We start from the raw sequence: 19,847 nt of genomic DNA on the forward strand, positions 1-19,847 counted from the left end.
TTTTTGAAGTATTTTTTCAGGAGCAAGCATATGTTAAAATATTTTTATTCTTAAAGTAATTAAATTGGAACATCCTCTATCCTGCCCATAAATCCCCAGACATGTCCATTAGAATTAATTAAATTAATAAATTTGAATTATAATCACATTTTCTAATTAGATCTTTTGGCCATGGGAGATTTTTAAAACTTCGTAGACCTTTAGAATAATCATAGTACCGTATAAGTCAATAAAGTTTCATAGGTATAACAATTAAGATTTGTATATTTAAAAATATACGTTGTATAATTATGCATTAAAGTATATTCAAAGTAAATATTATTTAATCCTTTTATCATGTGAGACTTTGAATCTCTGCAGATATTTAGGATAATCTTGTATCATGTAAATCAATAAGGTTTCGCAGATATGAGAGTAAAACTTATATGAATATGAGTTTCAAAGGTCCATCATTAACATTTACTCTCTTTTATAATCCAAATTAATAATTTATTTAAGTTCCATGTGAGATTTCAAGAATCTTCGTAGAAACTTAAATTACTCACATCATCGTGTAAGATAATAAGTTCTCGCAGATGTAATGATTTTTGATTTCTATAATAAATAAGTGATTTTGGTAAATAATGATATAATACACAATTTAGAAGATTAATTAATCAAATTAATGTATTGAAGTTGTAATCACATTTACCGATTATATCTTTTAGTCACGTGAGATTTTTGAGTCTTCATAAACTTCTAAAATAATCGTATTATCATATGAGTTAATAAGACTCTGCAAATATAACAATTAAGTTTTTAAAATATATATAAATTATATATTAAATCAATCAAATAAATTTAATTTTTTTATCGTGTAAAATTTTGGAATCTCTTTAGATATTTAAGATAATCGTATTATTATATAAGTCAATAAGGCTTTGTAAGTATGATGATTAAAATTCTTTAAAAACATATATGTACATGCTTAAACAAATTATTGCTAACACTTAAAAATATAAATAAATTAAATTGTTAAATTCTTTTATCACGTGAGATTTTGGAATCTCCATAGATATTTAAAATAACTGCATTACCGTATAAACTAATAAGGCTCTACAGGTATAGCAGTTAAAATTTTCAATCATAAAACATAAAAGAAAAATAATTTTAAACTCTTTTCTTTTTTTATTCCAAAAATTCTTTGTACAATGTGTTTTTTTAAATTTTAAAAATGATTTAATCTGAGGCCTGTTATTAATAAAAATTGACTTTAACTATTAATTAATTAAAAATAAAAATATAAAAATTTACAATTTTTTTGTTTTTTCTGTATTTTTTTGGTCTTTATTTGTAATTTTATGGGTCCTTTATTGTGATTTTTTATTTTTTAATAATTTTTGAAATTATTTTTTGTCATTTTCTATCCAACTAATTGTTAAAGTTAATATTATTAACGGCAGGAATTAAATTGTATTATTTTCAAAAGTTGAAAGAGAATATAGCACAAAAGATAAGTTTAGGATCCCATATATTGCTGAACCTATAGTTTAGAAATTAATTTGCCCATTTACCTATATATAATTAAATTCACATACAAGTAATTTATTTTAAAAGAACATATAAGAAAATTATGTATATGGAATGTTATACAGTACGAGACGGTGAATATAACAATTTTTAAAAATTTAAAATATAAGTGCAAGAATATATAATTCATATTTCAAAACTTTTGCTAAGTATGAGCATCTTAAGTTTTAAATAAGTAATTTTGAAGTATATGAAGATATTTACAATATTCAATCAAAATATTACATTTTTAAAAATTTTTAAGTAACTTTTTTGTTGAAAATAATCATAATATAAATATTAGAATTTGTGATACTTATTATCAAGTGCATGACATACGTATATTGTATCGCACATGGATACCGTATACGTTTACTTTTCTTCATAATTAAATCTTATATGCAATAAAATTGATTATATTCAATATAATATCAATAGTTAATTGTTACAGCAGCATGCCACCTCTCTCATTAGACAGAGGTCCCGGGTTCAAGTCTAGCATTAACATATTTGGGTGTGCATTGGTGTGTGTTTCTAGGAAAAGGCTGGGATAAGGGTAAAATTTTTAAAAAAATTATATTCACTATAACTAAAAATAGGGCTAAGGTGCAAAAGTATCTACTAAGTGGTCAGTCAGAAGTATTTAGTAACTTAAAGTTAAAAAAAAGGGCAAAAATACTCATAAAATTATTAGAGTTAGTGTAAAAGTGATCAAATCATTAATTTTTTCCTAACGTTATTAGTTTTGATATTAAATGTTGATTGTGCTTACTATGTGTCAGTCTTTGCTATTGTTGACTAAAAAAGGGCAAAAAAACTCACAAAATCATCAACTAAGAGCTTCCAACAGTCTAAAGTCAGAAAAATGGTAAAATATTCATAATGTTGCCAAAGTTAGTACAAAAGTCACCAATCTATCAAATCTCTTAAATGTTAACCTTTTAGTTGACACTTAAGCAGAAGTTGACCATTTTTTTTTACTGATATGGACAAAAAAAATTCCTAGGTGATATTCTATAGAGGTTGATCTATCGTCGTATGAATATCGTGTGAGAAAATTTTGTTTCGACTAAACATCAAGTTAAATTGCTAACCTTTTTACAACAGTGGTGAAAATCATTTTAGAATTTCTTTAAACTTATCATGAATGAAATTGCTTAAGGTTATGGTAATGTTCTTAAGGTAGGCAATGAAAGAGGTATGCTTAGTTTCGATCTTTAATGTGTACAACTTATCTCACTGTGTTAAATCTTAGGTTTTGTAGATAAGAAAAATGAGTGAAGAAGGAGGGAGGGCGGGGGCGGGATATGTTAGCAAAAAATGAGATTTGGTGGGATACGTCATCGATCAACCTCCACAGAAATTAACTTGAGAATATTTTTTGTTTATATCAGTGAAAAAATGATCAACTTCTGCTTAGGTATTAACTAAATGATCAACATTTAAAGATTTTGATGGATTGATCACTTTTACACCAACTTTGGTAATATTATGGGTATTTTTATCATTTTTCTCACTTTAGGCTATTAGATGCTCCTAGTCGACAATTTTGTGAATAATTTGCCCCTTTTTTAGTCCATATTAGCAAAGAATGACATGTGACAAGCACAATTAGCATTTAACATTGGAAACTAATAATGTTAGGATAAAGTTAATGGTTTGGTTACTTTTGCACCAACTCTGACAATGTTACATGTATTTTTATCTTTTTTCTCACTTTAGGCTACTAGATTTGCAACATCTTGAATTTTTGAACTTGGAAATTTTAAGTGTTTAAGAAGGGTAAATTGGTCAAAAAAGTGAATTATGAATTAGTGATGTTTATAAATGACTAATGAGGTTTTTGGATCCTTGGACAATCTTAAAAGAGGGCTAAGTTGGAGTTCGAGCAGACTAAGACACAAAAAGAGGCCTAAAACATGATAAGCCTTTCTATGCCATCCACCGTGGTGGATGCACCATGTGCCGTGGTGGATAGGCAAAAATCTAAATATATCAAATTGTTCGCACATGAGAAAAACAGAAGGAGGAGAAGAGAAAACATGAGAGAGGCGATGGTGAAGGCTTGGGATTTGATAGGGCATTATCTTGGGAGAAATTTAGGATCATTTTGAGCAAGATTCATCCTTGGATTTGTTAGGGCTTTGGGAAGTTAAATCAAGTTTTTAAACCTAAATTTATAGATTTTGTAGTGATTTAGAATTTTTGATTAGGGTTTAGACGAACCCTAAGTGAGATTTGAGATATTTGGATCAACGTGAATAAAGAATTGGTGTTGTTTATGTGGTTGGGTGTTAAATGAAACTAATGGAGTGTCATAGAAGTATTAATGGTATTAAAGAGGGATTTTAGGCTTAGTAAGTACCCAAAATTTGACTTAAAAGGGGTTAATTGGAGTGAGAATTGATGATTAAATATTTAATTTTGTAGATTAAATATTAACTGAGCATTGTTATGCTAGTGGACACTTGTAGAGCTAGTATTTGACTACAATAATCTTTTTAGTGACAAAAAGATTGAGATAACCAAATCATCTAAACTTATTATTTATGTGTTTGGATGGTTGTATGAAATTGTGAAAATTTTTGTATTATTATTTTGAACTAGTATATTATTAGTATAAAATGATTGGAATTTAGAAACAATATGTGAAGTGAAATGTACTTATATGTTTGCATATATGGGGTTTTGAAAGATTTATGCTAAATCCTATGTATATGTGTATATACTTGTAAAAATGTATAATTCATTATGAAAATAATTGTTCAAGAATAAATTACATGTGGCTATGTGTAGAAATGTTTGAGCATAATATTTGAGTATGATCATTGTGAGAGAATAGGAGTTTACCCTAGAGTTGTTAGGGAACATTGTATTAAATTCATATGATATATCAGTATTGGGGAGGCCCAGGTACATAGTCTTATTCTTGTTTGAAAGTCTCAGTACTATTTGCGATAGATTGGACATATGACACTAGTATTTCAGGAAAGAAAAATTTGTGGTCCATCATTGGTGAAGGCACCTTTGGCCAAGGCTGCCTCCCATAAATGGTGAACTTAAGCTAGTCCATTCACATGGACTTGGTTCTATTAAATTGTCCGTCCACAAATTCAGTCAGAGGAAATAAAGAGGGTATAAGGCGATATGTTGATCATGTATATCATCATTGTATAACCATGTATATATGTAAAATTGATAATTAAATTACATGTTTTAATGCCACTTCACATACTCACATACTGTTCTTACACATGAGTAGTTTTTTAGATTATTTAGTTACTGAATCCTCAACCTACCTTATGGTTACATTTTACATTTAAAAACTCCAATAAGGATAAGGGGAAGAAAGGTGCTACAGAGGATTGAGAGACTTGTGATTGTATAGTCCTCTCTCTCTATATTATGGTTTTGTAATGAATATCTTATCAAAACTTATGCCAACTTAGGATCATGTTATATTTTGGGGTCACTTGCATTATATATTGTATGATCTGTGGATATCTCGGCTTGGAATAATGTATAATTGATGAATTTGTTGTGAGAGGCTAAGATATCAACGCAAATGATGTTTTTGTGTTATTTATGTGTTAGAATGGCCAATAGGATTGAGATATGTGGTTAATACTACCCCTTTTGATTTATTATGAAAATAGTTGTATGATTGTTTAATCAGGTTGTTTATAATCTATTTAAGTTAGTTTAAGTGGTTTTAAGGTCATTGGCACTAGGTTGGGGAATTTAGATACTCTTGTTGTGGTTTTGAACTAAAAATGGTCAATTTCGTGTTTGGGTTCCAACTTTTAAATGGTTAAGTGTTTGGTTGTAAAACTGATGCTAATAGCTAAGTGACTCAAAAAGCTATATGTGGATACTTGAATTGCTCGAGCCAAATGTTAGATGGCGAAACAGTCTACTCTAAAAGTTAGTCCTAAAGTGCTGTCATGACAACTATTTGCATGATAGCAGGAGTGCACCTCAACATATTACATAACGAGAAATCTAATCACTCTATGCCATCATCCGTGGTAGATGACACACATGCCACGGAGGACAACACATTTATGGAGAATTTCTAAATTGCTCCATTTGATGCTTTTGAGGATTTTAATTGATTTTTATGCTTTTGCTATTTTGTTTAACTTGTTTTAAACTATGGTTTGAACTCAAACATCTTTACAAAAAAGGTTTCTTGGAATTTCAATCTTTTAAAACTAATTTTTAAACCTTTGTGTTATAATAATCTTATATTTTATCTGTTTAAAAGTGTAAGGTATTTTTAACCGAATCTCATCTCCAACAAAGTAGTTACTTATTTTCAAACTAACCCTATTTTTTTATATTTATTCTTATTAAATACTCTACAATAAATATAAAGTTATTCATTAATAGAGGCACTTTTTAAAAAAAAGGCAATAATTATACTTCAAAAAACTAAAAATACCTTACATTTTTTAATATTTAACTATTCAAAAATGCTTTGAATAAAGAGAGTATAGGAGATTAAATTAATTTTAATTATCATAACAGTATTATGTGTCTCGTATTTTGTGTTTTGATAATGTTAAAGCAAATATTGCATGATGTTCCTGGCCGACCTCTGATTGAATATTTTTATACTTTAATCCTTAAAAAATAAAGTAATTCAATTCAGTGGACCTTGACTTGATTCTTCTATTCCTTTCTATTATTTTAATTGACTTTGACTTCTATTTACATATACAATACGGACCACAATTTCCACAAGCATGATTTAATTAATAAAAGTGCATATATATATTTTAATGCCAGTTCGAAGTCGTGTATTGTAGTTTAAGGACAACGGAGTAAACCACAAAGACGCGGAGTAACTGGAAAAAGTGCATATATTTTACGGCACCGTACTTGAGAATTCGAGACACTTCCTCTCGCAATTCTCTAAATTTAAATTTTTATATACGGTTTAGATTTTATAATTTTTTGTTTTGGTGAAAAAGGTTCAGGTAAGTTGAGTGTATTGACAATGATATTTTTATTAATTTTAATGTCCCAATAATTTACCAAGTTCAATTAAATAGCTATCTCAACGTCATTATTCTATTTAAATTATCAAATTAAATTTCACATATAAATAGTAATTAAGCCCCAATACTTTTCAAGATATACAACCTTTTCAATCAAGTTAAGATAAAGGTTAATTGAAATTAAAGTGCCAGTTAAATTATGTCTTCCTATAAAGTTAAAGGTTAATTAATAACATTTGATTTTTAGGATGAACAATAAATAAATCCCTTTTAAATAGAAAAATAATAATTTGATCTTATAAAATGTGATAATGATAGTTAGATCCAAGGGATTTTTTTGATATTAAATTTCTACAAAAAATTACTTTAGTACCAATCTACAATTAATTTTATATGGTTCATAAATTTAGTATAATGATTTAAGGAATAAAAAATTTTTGTCAGCAATTTTCTTTATTTAGCATAGTCCAATTAATTTTATATAATTCATAAGTTTGGTATAAGTATTTTACAAGTTTAATTCTTTTAATGACTAGAATGATTTAAAAAATTATAACTTTTTGTTAACAAAGTCTAACTAATTTTATATCGTTTACAAATTTGATATAAATATTAGCAAATTTTGTTTTATAATTGAATAAAATGATTTAAAAAATTATAACTTTTTAAATTACAGAGGGGTATGATTACACACAAAAATTTAATCTTAAATATATTTCTTAAAATCTCATTGTGATTATTACATTTTCAAGGATTTATTTGTGATTGCCCCTTGATATTTTTTTTCCAAGAGTCAGCAATATTGTGTAGGACCAGACTCCTTATTTTTTATTGTATACACGGTATATATGATAAGCGTTTTGCTGGTCTTAGAATGGTAGGTTCAAAATCTTTGTTTGGTGGAGAAATTATTGCATGAATTAGGATATCATATCACCTATAATCTGTTCAATAAAAACATAATATATTATATTAGTTTAATTAAATAAAATTTTGTATATTATAATTTTTAATAACTTTATTTTTGAAATAGAGTACCTATTTAATCTTGATTTTTCTCTCTCTATCATCAATATTAATAACAAAATCAATGTAATTTTTGTCTCTCTTTTTATTGCATAGACCATGAATAAAGCCGGAAACACTAGCTCGGCCACCTATCATTTAAGTTTGCTTTTATAAGGTTTTGAACTTACAAATTGATAGTATTTAAAAAAATTAGGACTTTAAAATTTGACTCTGATAAGTTCTTTAAAAAAAAAAAAGCTCCAACCCTCATGGTCTTCCATAAATGACATGATGTCCCCATTCCATGCAAGAACTTCTCTGACCTGATTAATCACTCCCCTCTATTTTTTTTTATTATTGATATTTTTAAAATGAAATTGATAGTTTCACAGCAAGTTCAATTTTTTACGACCTAATTCATATAAACTATGCAGATTAATATTTTATAGATGTGTATGCATCATACACGCTTTTTCACGGTGAATTTCTTTGAAGCTTCTTCTTCTTTGGATAAGCTGAATTCTATTACCACACAAATTTTCCACTATAAAAAAGGCAACAAACGCTTATTTCTTTGCCTGTAATACGCTGATCCTTGTGTCATTCTCTTGCTTTTCTCTAAGCTTTCAATCCAAAATCATCCTACACTCATCCTTATATCATTCTCTTTCTCTTTCTCTTTCTTTTCTCTAAGCTTTGAATCCAAAATCATCATCATCATGGTTCAGGAGAAGAAGCTCGTGGATGAAGTGTCCGGTTGGCTCAGACTTTATGATGACGGTTCAGTGGACCGGATATGGACCGGTCCACCCGAGTTCAAGTTCATGGCTGAAGCGGTTCCTGCTCATGAGCAATTCGTTGACGGCGTCGCGACCCGTGACGTCATCATCGATGGCAAGTCAGGCCGCCGCGTTAGGCTTTATCTTCCAGAGACATCAGCTGCCGCAGACACCGGCAAGCTCCCGGTGCTCCTCCACTTCCACGGCGGTGGGTTCTGCATAAGCGAAGCCGACTGGTTCATGTACTACCATGTGTACACCCAGTTCGCCCGGTCGGCCCGAGTCATCTGTGTCTCCCCTTATCTCCGGCGAGCCCCGGAGCACCGTCTTCCTGCCGCCATGGACGACGGGCTATCGTCGCTTCTATGGCTTCAATCCGTCGCTAAAGGCGACTCCCATGATCCATGGCTCTCTAAACATGCCGACTTCAACCGTGTCTTCCTCATCGGAGACAGCTCTGGCGGCAATGTTGTCCACGAGGTGGCCGCGAGAGCTGGGAATTTAGAGCTAAGCCCGGTGAGGTTGGCCGGCGGGGTGCCGATCCACCCGGGTTTTGTCCGGTCGAAGAGGAGCAGGTCAGAGCTAGAGAAGCCTCAAACACCGTTCTTAACCGTGGACATGTTAGACAAGTTCTTGAGCTTGGCGTTGCCGGCGGGTAGCAACAAGGACCACCCGATAACCTGCCCGATGGGCGAAGGTGCGCCGCCGATGGAGGGGCTGAAACTGCCGCCGATTCTGCTGTGCGTGGCGGAGATGGACTTGATAGTAGACACAGAGATGGAGTATTATGACGCCATGAAGAAGGCCAACAAAGAAGTGGAGCTATTTGTGAGTTCGGGTATGACCCATAGCTTTTACCTGAACAAAGTTGCGGTGGATTCGGACCCAAATACGGGTCGCCAAACGCGAGATCTAATTGCAAAGGTGACAGAGTTCGTTGATAACCACTGAAGCTGGTAGGTGTAGTAAGAAGGAGCAGTCATATGGTACTTTTCGGTTAATTTATAATTAATGTGATAACATTGGTGTGCCTTAGATTCGAGCCTTTTAACTTTTATAAGTAAAGTAATAATAGAATATGGCGATGTGCTTTTTATTGCACTTTATTTGTATTTTTGTAATCCTTTTCCTATATGAATGGAAGGAATGTATTTTTGGAGTTGTCTTTTGAGATTTTTTTGTTTTTTTACCACATAGCCTTTTGAGAAACTTAAGTTTAAGACCTGTGACAATTGAAATGACTTGAAGTAACTCATGAGATTTGGAGGCATTTGATATATACAACAAAAAAAATCAGAAAGTGTAATTATATAATTTGTAAATACTTTTTACTCTTAAAAAACAACAACAATAATAATAAAAGAACAGGCAGTTACTTAAAAACAGCAATACCTATCAAAAAGAAAATGATGTGCAGTAACTATGATATATTATACTTCCTCCATTTAAAAATATAAAATATTTTTTTTGATAAATTAAATATTTAAAAATGTAAGGTGTTTTTAATATTTTAAAATCTAATCGTTGTCTTTTTTGCAAAAGTATCCATATTGAATAAATTATTTTATATTTATTTAAAATGAAACAACATATTAAGTAGGAATAAGGTTAGTTTAAAGACAAGTAACTACTTTATTAAAGGGTAAAATTTAATTAAGAATATCTTACATTTTTTTAGTGAAGGGAGTATATAAATGAGCAAAATTTTAAAAAACCAGATGAGGGAGTGATTGACAGTTTTACATGTGGGAACATGGTCTAATTATGATAAGACTAATGGTTAATTAATGAATTTAAATTTTATATATTGAAACAATATGATTATAAGTACAAATATATTCATTGGGTGGTCCTCAAAGACTTTTTAAAATAAAATTTAAAACAAAAATTTAAGAAATTTTTTTTAAAAAATAGAGATAAATGATTTGAAATACAAATATGAAATGCTTCTAAACAGATAAATATGAAGTTTGGAAAAATATAAAAAAATATTTTCAAGTGTAATTATTAAATATTTGTCCATAAATTATGAAAAAAAATTGTTATAGAGATTAAAAAAGATAAAAATAATGAAAAAAAATTTTTATATTCTTTTGAGATATGATCATCGAGAACTTTTAAGAGATAAATTTAAACTAAAATTTAAATTTTAAATTAAGTTCCCATGCCTTTTTTTTTTTTGTCGAGCCCTTTTAGTTTAATGTGTTAGATTTTTTAATCCCTCAAGGTTAAAATTCTTGAATTATTTTTATTTTAAAAAAGATATTAAAAGATTATACAACTTTATAATTAATTGCATAATTATATATATAATATTTATAAAAAATTAAGAAAATGTAAAAATTGTATCAAATTATTTTTTTCTTTTTTGACCAAAGATACTAAATCAAATTTTCTATATACTTCAAAAATAGTTTTTTTTGGAAAAATTAATAATTAATTTATTAATTTTAACATTTAGGAATTAACATATTCAATGGATCAAAACAATAAGAGTTTGATTAAAGCAAAATAAATTATAAAATTTTAATTCAAATTCATAAGTGTAATGACTTTAAATTTTAAATTAAATAAAAAAAATTTCTCCCAATTTATACTTTATTTAAATTAGTTTCGTGGCAAATGAAGAGTCTTGAATTGGTGGAACATATGCTAATAGTTTAGTTGAAGGTTTAGAGTTTGAATTCTTTTGAGCTATAGGTTAGTTTTATTTAGTTTAAAATTATAAAAAAAAATTACCCAAGTGCTGTGTCTTTATGGTTATTAAAGAAAAATGCTGTATCCTCTCTTATAATTTTCACAATTTCGTAATGTTCAAAAATTCTTCTCTCTCAATCAAACACATGCACCAGGAGAAAAATTCTGGATCCTTCATTTCTCTTCGATTTTTTTTCTTGTAGTTTGCTGTGATTCTAGTCACCAACTTCCCCATATTTGGTTGAATCATCTGGAGATCGAGAGAGAAGCTTTGAATTCAAGTCCCCTGTTATTCTCTGTCTTTTTCGTTCTCCTTCCCCTGCTGTTTAGTCAGTCACCGATCAGTTTTGCTGTGGGTTTGTCACTGTTGACGTTTGATTCTCGAGTTTGTGGTTCCTTACACTTCCATCAATCTTTTCTTGGTTCTGTTTCTCATGTCCGTCTCTGTGCTTTCTGTGTGGTGGGCTGTTGGACATGCTTCTTCTTCCTTCTCCATTTTTTTCTCAAGCAACTCATCTTGCTTCTGATATTGCTAACTTGAGGTAAGGATTTTTGAGTTCTCTTTCATGCTGGTTCTGTGAGAGTGTATGTAGGATGCTGTAATTGTGATTTCTCTTCCTAGCCTTGCAGTCGCTTGTGGCTCTGTTTAGAGTAGGATATGAGTAAATTGAAATTTAAAGGTGAAGTGAATATTTCCATCAAGTAATTTTGATGTGGTTGTTTTGGGTTATTGTCAATGGAGATTAATATGAAATTGGTTCTTCACTTGTAATTTCTCTTGGTAAATGCATAATTCTATCTTACCGTTTAAAATGTTACTATGCGAACATGGCATTGAACATCCTATTTCTCATCGTCTCTTATCTTTCCTCTTAGATGTATGGTTTATTATGTAATTTCCTAAAACTATGACAATCTTTTATGGAATTTGAAATTCATGAACCAATCGCTCGCTTATGGGGATTTTGCTCTTGTACATTGTATACATATCTGAAAATGCTGACCTGATAACCCTTGAATGACGCCTTTCTTTTGCTCCACTTTACCCTTTGCTTATGTCCCATTATCTTGGTAGTTTGTTCGGAAGTTTGAATTATTCAAATTATTATTATAAAAGAATTTTTGGAAAGGGAATTAAAGCAAAAGAGACTTGGTAGCTTGCGACGTTTTATTAAGTATTGAAGAAGGCATAAATGAGAGGAAAAGGTTTTTCTTTTGTTCTTGGTGGGTTATTGTTAAGTTAATAATTTAATAAAAAAATGTTGGCTATCTATGTATAATTGTGATATTATTTGAAATTAATTAATTTAAATGTTACTAATTATTTGAAGAAATTAATTGATATGTGAAATTGAAGGAGGTAAAGAACTTATTAGGATGAAAAGAACCCTATTGATTGTTAATGGTTAGCATATTAAACACATGTTTTTATAGTAAGAAAAGAATAAATAAGTGATTTTAAAATTTTGATTGGCTTATTAGAAAAAATTAATGCACCCTTGGAATTAAGTTCGAAGTTAAAATGAAGCAAGTGTTAAATTATTAAAAAACTCTCAAGTGAATGGATAGTGTCCCAAATAATTTCTTGCTAAATGTTTATAAAATTACTTTATTTATATTTTTATACTATTCCTTTATATATTGCATAAATATTCTTGTGAATTCTTTTTTTATAATTTATAAAATTCTTTTTACTCACCTCACTTTTATATTAATTGGTTTGTTATAGAATTTGCTTTATATTCATGAAGCATAAGTTATTGTGAAGGAATATTTGGATCTGATACATTATTAACTGATTATTTATTCTAAATATTTTTGTTTTTTAAATTTATAATTTATATTACAATTGTTAATAAAGTGATTCGTGTATGGAGAAAATTGAAAAGAAAATTTAATAATTGAATATTATATTTTGAAAGGAATAGTTTTCAGTGAATGTTATAATTCCATGCACTCTTGATTTAATTATGGGAACTGAGTTTAGAATGCTGGATGCTAGCAACAATTTCGTTGATCCTTGGCATACCATGATATACCTAGCTAACAGGGTATTTGTAGGAAGTGCTAGTTTCGTGCAAAGGCCAACGTACATGCAATGAAGGGATATTAATTCGTAAGCATTGTACTCACGCTTGTTTTCGTAGGCTTTGTGCCTGCGCTTGTTTCGTGGCTTCTAGCCATGCTTAGTTATTTATCCTCATGAGTTGTGTGTCTATACTTGTTGGTTAGTTATTTTTGTGGACTTTGTATCCACACTTGTCAATCGGTCTGATTAAGTCTTTATGGAAAAAAATGAAAATGAAAATGAGATTTAAAAGCTACTATTATTTTATAATGATATTTGTTGAATTAGTTATATTTTAAAAAAAAAAGAGTTTCATATTTCTTAATTGTTTATAACATACATTGTGGTATGAAAGTGAAATTTTTATGCTATGTCATCACTAATTGCATTCATACACGTATGAATTATATATTTATATAGAATTAGGTGGCCTGTGAGATTTGAGATCTCATTGATTTTATTTATTCAATTTAAGCTTTTTAATTATTATTGTTAATTATATTTACTCTTAAATTTTAATTGGGACACTACTCACCGGAAACTTTCTTTGGTCTCAGATATTGTTATTAACCAGGCACCTGTTGTTGAACAATAAGGGGTAGTATTTCTTTTTGAATAGTGGGAGCACTCTTTGACTATTCATTTTGATGTAATTATGTGTTATATTAACATTATAGATTTAGTGTTCTGCATATATCATAATTAGGTCCTAGTTTTATTTTATTATTGTGAAATCTACTGGTGTGGAGCGAAATTACTTTCTGGTTTAATTGACAGGGCTTTTTATTGTAAAAATTTTTGAATGTCTTAATTATAGGGCAGATTCTGCCAAAATTTATACAAAATGGTAAGAGCTTATGAATTTTAAACTTAGACATAAATAATTTATCATTATTTTAAATTAAATTTTTTTGCTAATTAAAACTTATAGAATATGAGTTTATTTCATATTTTGTGCTGGTTATATCGTCAGTATTGGGGTGTGACAAGAAGAAATTATAAGAATATGCAGACTAATTTTTATAAATTATTTCTTGAAAGTTGAAGACTAATATTTTATGTAGGTAAAATGATTGAATTGCATTAAAATTTTAACAATTAAAATTAAAATATTGAGAGAAAATTTTAAATTTTTTTAATTTTTAATTTAAAAGTTGATGGATGATTCTTTCAAAAAAGAAAAGAATCCATGGATAAGCCAATTTCCACGTCAGATCATCACTTTTAATGTGAGGTGCTCAACCGATTGGCAGTGGCAGCTGGGCAGCATATGGATATTGTTGTGTCAAAAAGTTTGGACTGCATTTTAAAAGTGATATTACCAAAAAAGTATCACTTTTTTTAGCATTTTGGGTATAGAATAAATAATTATATTATAATATAAATAAATAAGAAGCAAAAATGAGGGAAATCTCATCTAGGGCCCTTGAAAGCTGAAAGGAAGAAAATTACAGAGAAGGGAAAAAAAACCTGAAATTTCTCTGCAAGTTCATAAGATCCAAGTGCAATTATGTTTTGCGGTAAAAAGTGAAAAATGTCCCTGATTTTTTAGAGATATTCTTTTGAGGATGTTGAAAGTCCCTATTGAAAATAGTTGGATTTTGTGTTGTAAAAAATGAATATTGTTTTGTTGTCGCACCCGAAAAAATGCGATGTGGATGGCGCGCGAGCGGAGGTCCTGGCCTTCTTGGCGGGAACCGCATGAACGAGGAGTCGCCACCAAGATTTTAAAAGAAATCTTGGGAAATCGATTAATGGAGGATAAGGGTGATCTGCATAATTAGAGAATAGGTTCGGGAGTCGGTTGAGTGTGGGGAAGGTGTTAGACACCCCACAACACCCGTTCTTCAAAAAGGTTACCCGAAGTTTGCTGTACTTTATTAGTGTGATTTTATAATTATTTTAATTATCTCTTTTATATTCATATGTTTGATAAAAATGATAAGAATTAGATGAGAAATATTTATTTATTTACGAGGGAGGACGGACTTGACTCAGAATCTAACTCTGAGGTCTACGTATCCTGTGATGGGGATCAAAATTTACATAGTTCAGGCTTAAAAGTTTGTTGGTGAAAATATTTTTTTTTGAAGAGAAATTAATTAAAAATAATTCACCATTTTACAAATAAAATAATTTCTGAAATTTTGATATGTGTGTTTTAAATTGCAAAAGGTAATTTAATTTTAATTATTTTTCTCCATTTTTGAATTTTTGGAATAAAGAAAGAAAAGGGTTTAAAATTATTTTTCTTTATATTTTATGATTGAGAATTTTAATCGTAGTACCTGCAGAACCTTATCGGTTCATACAATAATGTAATTGCTCTAAATATCTGTGAAGATTTTGAAATCTCACATGATAAAAGAGTTTGGCAATTTAATTTATTTATTTATATTCTTATGTACATTTTTAAGTATTCATAATAATTTTTTTAGCATGTAGATATATGTTTGGAAGAATTTTAATCAACATACCTGCAAAGCCTTATTGACTTATACGGTAATATGATTATCCTAAATATCTGTAGAGATTCTAAAATCTCACACGATAAAGGAATTAAATTTAAATATTTCTTTAATTTAATTATTTTAATATATAATTTATATATATTTTAAAAACTTAATCGTTATATCTGCAAAGTCTTATTGACTCATACGATAATATGATTATCTTAGAAGTCTACGGAGATTCAAAAATCTCACATGATTAAAAGATATAATTGGTGAATATGATTACAAGTTAAATTCATTAATTTGGTTAATTAAGTTTCTTAAATTGTATATTATATGATTATTAAAAAAAATTATTTATTTATTATAAAAATTGATAATCACTATATCTACGAGGACTTATTATCCCACACGATAAAGTCATTAATTTAAGTCTCTACGAAGATTCTTGAAATCTCACATGAGACTTAAATATTTATTATAAAGAGAGAATTAATTTTAATAATGGGCTTTTGGAACCCATATAAATACCTACAAAATTGATCTTCATACCTGTAAAATCTTATTGATTTACACGGTATGAAATCATTCTAAATGCCTACAGAGATTCTTAAAATCTCACACGACAACTAAATAATCGAAATATTTGTATTTGCAATCGGTACATAATATTATGGTTGGCTAAACAATTTATGCGATAAAGGCAATGGAAAGAATAAATTAATTTGATAATTCGTTATTCTTTCGACTTGAGGATATATTCTAAAAAATTAGATTTGGCATAAACTTTTAGCAAGATCATAACCACGAAAGACATGGCTCCAAACCCCAATCAACCTCACAAATTATCAATATTTTCACAAGCTCTACTTTTTTTATTTTTTTGTCAAACACCTCTCATGTATGTTTTAAATTCTACATAAAAAATATTTAATTCTTAAATTTTTAAATGCCTAAACATACACCTGGAGTAGTGCCTAAACATATCTGGATCAGTCCACACCCTTAACATCTATCAATAAATATATGTTCATCATTGAATCTAAATTAAGGGAGATGACATGATTTAAATATTACCTGATTTAATTGCCATTGACTACATCCTCGAGTTGCAGCAGCCTATGGTTCCAGTATGGTTAAGATTAGCCCTTACCCAAGGAAGCATCCTTACACTGGCTAGAGTTGGGATGGCAGTGGCAACAGTGGCTATAACAACTACCTTGGCTCCTGCTATCACACCCTCATGAGAACAGTGCTCTGCTATTTCAAGAAGATTAGGAATCTTAATTAGGTAGAGAAATTCTTGCTTGGATTAGATACACTATGTCATCCATGATTTGTCCAAATAAATATATTATATTTCATCAATTTAAACAAATAAAATCTTGTGTATCTTTATCTTTAATTATTTTATTTTTAAAACAGAGTGCCTATTTAATTCCTTAATTTTTCTTTATCTATTATCATGAATGACAAAATTAATTTAATTATATTTATAAAAAATTTGACATGGTATCTTTTTATTGGGCAAGCCATAGATAAAACCACGAACATAAGCCGGGCTGGATGGTCACTTTTTTAAGTTTATTTTTATTAAGGAGATTAAAAAATTAGCAATTTCTAAAGAAATTTTGGCATTAAAGGCAAGCCCTGCTAAGCCTTGAAAAATGAGTTCGAGTTGGTCGATCCTCCATGAATGACATAGTGCATTTGGTCCATGCAATAATTTCTCTTTTTGGTGACCTGGTTAATCACTTCCCTCTATTGTTTTTTTTTTGTTGGTATTATTGATATTTTTGAAATGAAATTGATAGTTTCACATAAAGTTTAATTTTTACTATCTAATTTATATAAGCTACATCGATTAAAATATTGCAAGAATCACATTCAAGAACTTTTAAAAAAATTATTCACAAATAAAAATCATTACAAAATTATTTATTATTAAAATGATAATAGTGACTTGTGTTTTTTTTTAAATGATGACTTGTTGTTAGCTCTATCTATGAATATTTTTTTTAAAACATCCTTATATGTTATTTTCCCCTAAACATTTTATAGATAGATGTGGATGCATCATACATGGTTTTCACAGTAAATTTATTTTCTCCACCCCCCACCTGGTGCACAATGAATTGGACGAATGACAGTTAAGTTTTAAATAAATAAATTAATAATGATTATATTTTTAATAAAATTTTTTACAAAATGAGTTATAAATATCAACTTAGACATTTATACAAATAGAAATTTTTGTTACAATTTATAAATTACATTTAATATTTAAATATTTATTTAAAATTAAAACTTATAGATTTATAATAATTTAGATTGATATTTTCAACTTATTTTTTAAACAAATTTGTCAAAAATTTAACTAATATTAATTCAGTATTTTAAGACATAACTGTCATCTTTTCAAGTGAATTTCTTCAAAGCATCATTTCTTCTTCTTCTTGTTTTTTGCTTTTTTTTTTTTTGTGGATAAGCTGAAGCTTCATTTATATTTTGTTCATACTCACACACCACACAGATTTTCCACAGGAAAAAAAAAAGAAAAAAAAACAAACAAACAACAAACAACGCTTATTTCTTTGCTTGTAATACGCTGATCCTTATATCATTCTCTTGCTTGCTTTCCATAGTGATGAATTTCTTTTTTCCTTTTTTTATTTGTTTGACCTGGAACACAGTAAATTTCTTTGAAGCTTCATTTTTTCATTTCTTTTTTTTTTTTTTAATAAGCTGAAGCTTCATTTCTATTTTGTTCATACTCGAACACCACACAGATTTTCCACTATAAAAATGACAACAAACGCTTATTTCTTTGCTTGTAATACACTGATCCTTATATCAGTCTCTTTCTCTTTTCTCTAAGCTTTGAATCCAGAATCATCATCATCATGGTTCAGGAGAAGAAGCTCGTGGACGAAGTGTCCGGTTGGCTCAGGCTATATGATGACGGTTCAGTGGACCGGATATGGACCGGTCCACCCGAATACAAGTTCATGGCTGAAGCGGTTCCTGCTCATGAGCAATTCGTTGACGGCGGCGCGACCCGTGACGTCATCATCGATGGCAAGTCAGGCCGCCGCGTAAGGCTTTATCTTCCAGAGACATCAGCTGCCGCAGACACCGGCAAGCTCCCGGTGCTCCTCCACTTCCACGGCGGTGGGTTCTGCATAAGCGAAGCCGACTGGTTCATGTACTACCATGCGTACACCCAGTTCGCCCGGTCGGCCCGAGTCATCTGTGTCTCCCCTTATCTCCGGCGAGCCCCGGAGCACCGTCTTCCTGCCGCCATGGACGACGGGTTATCGTCGCTTCTATGGCTTCAATCCGTCGCTAAAGGCGACTCCCATGATCCATGGCTCTCTAAACATGCCGACTTCAACCGTGTCTTCCTCATCGGAGACAGCTCTGGCGGCAATGTTGTCCACGAGGTGGCTGCGAGAGCTGGGAATTTAGAGCTAAGCCCGGTGAGGTTGGCCGGCGGGGTGCCGATCCACCCGGGTTTTGTCCGGTCGAAGAGGAGCAGGTCAGAGCTAGAGAAGCCTCAAACACCGTTCTTAACCGTGGACATGTTAGACAAGTTCTTGAGCTTGGCGTTGCCGGCGGGTAGCAACAAGGACCACCCGATAACCTGCCCGATGGGCGAAGGTGCGCCGCCGATGGAGGGGCTGAAACTGCCGCCGATTCTGCTGTGCGTGGCGGAGATGGACTTGATAGTAGACACAGAGATGGAGTATTATGAGGCCATGAAGAAGGCCAACAAAGAAGTGGAGCTATTTGTGAGTTCGGGCATGACCCATAGCTTTTACTTGAACAAAGTTGCGGTGGATTCGGACCCAAATACGGGTCGAAAAACCCGAGATCTAATCGCAAAGGTGAAAGAATTCGTAGATAAGCACTGAAGCTGGTTGGTAATTTGGTATAGTGAAGAGAAGAGCAGCCATATGCTACTTTTCGGTTAGTTATATATTAATGTGAGATAATATTGGTGCGTCTTGGATTCGAGGGTTTAAGCTTTTATAATTAAAATAATAATTAAATGTTGCTATGTGCTGTTTATTTCATTTTACTTTTTTTGTAATCTTTATCAATTATCAGATATGAATAGAAAGAATGTATTTTTGGAGTAGCCTTTTAAGATTTTTTATTTTTTTACCAGCTAGCCTTTTGAGAAAAAGTTTAATTTAAGATCTGTGACCATTGAAATGACTTAAAGTAACTCATAAGATTTGCCATATATAATATAATAAAACGGAAAGCGTAATTATATATTGTAAAT

The 19,847-nt window shown here is 30.3% G+C and overlaps 2 protein-coding genes across 2 annotated transcripts; both read left to right on the forward strand.

The window, feature by feature from the left end:
* Positions 1-8,134: 8,134 nt before the first annotated feature.
* Positions 8,135-9,497, forward strand: LOC129314342 (probable carboxylesterase 15). The gene has a single exon (XM_054957763.1). The coding sequence runs from the start codon at positions 8,279-8,281 to the stop codon at positions 9,287-9,289; it is 1,011 nt and encodes a 336-aa protein (XP_054813738.1). The 5' UTR covers positions 8,135-8,278; the 3' UTR covers positions 9,290-9,497.
* An 8,892-nt stretch (positions 9,498-18,389) lies between these two features.
* LOC129313786 (probable carboxylesterase 15) lies at positions 18,390-19,700 on the forward strand. Its single transcript, XM_054957174.1, has one exon. The coding sequence runs from the start codon at positions 18,460-18,462 to the stop codon at positions 19,468-19,470; it is 1,011 nt and encodes a 336-aa protein (XP_054813149.1). The 5' UTR covers positions 18,390-18,459; the 3' UTR covers positions 19,471-19,700.
* Positions 19,701-19,847: the final 147 nt, after the last annotated feature.

This window comes from Prosopis cineraria, unplaced genomic scaffold, assembly GCF_029017545.1.
Source record: "Prosopis cineraria cultivar Desert tree isolate PC_DT_omini unplaced genomic scaffold, ASM2901754v1 PC6, whole genome shotgun sequence".
In the NCBI taxonomy this organism is placed as follows: Eukaryota; Viridiplantae; Streptophyta; class Magnoliopsida; order Fabales; family Fabaceae; genus Prosopis; species Prosopis cineraria.

Bases quoted from the DNA above. Each gene is read 5' to 3' on its own strand.
- LOC129313786 (XM_054957174.1), top strand. From the start codon at position 18,460: ATGGTTCAGGAGAAGAAGCTCGTGGACGAAGTGTCCGGTTGGCTCAGG.
- LOC129314342 (XM_054957763.1), top strand. From the start codon at position 8,279: ATGGTTCAGGAGAAGAAGCTCGTGGATGAAGTGTCCGGTTGGCTCAGA.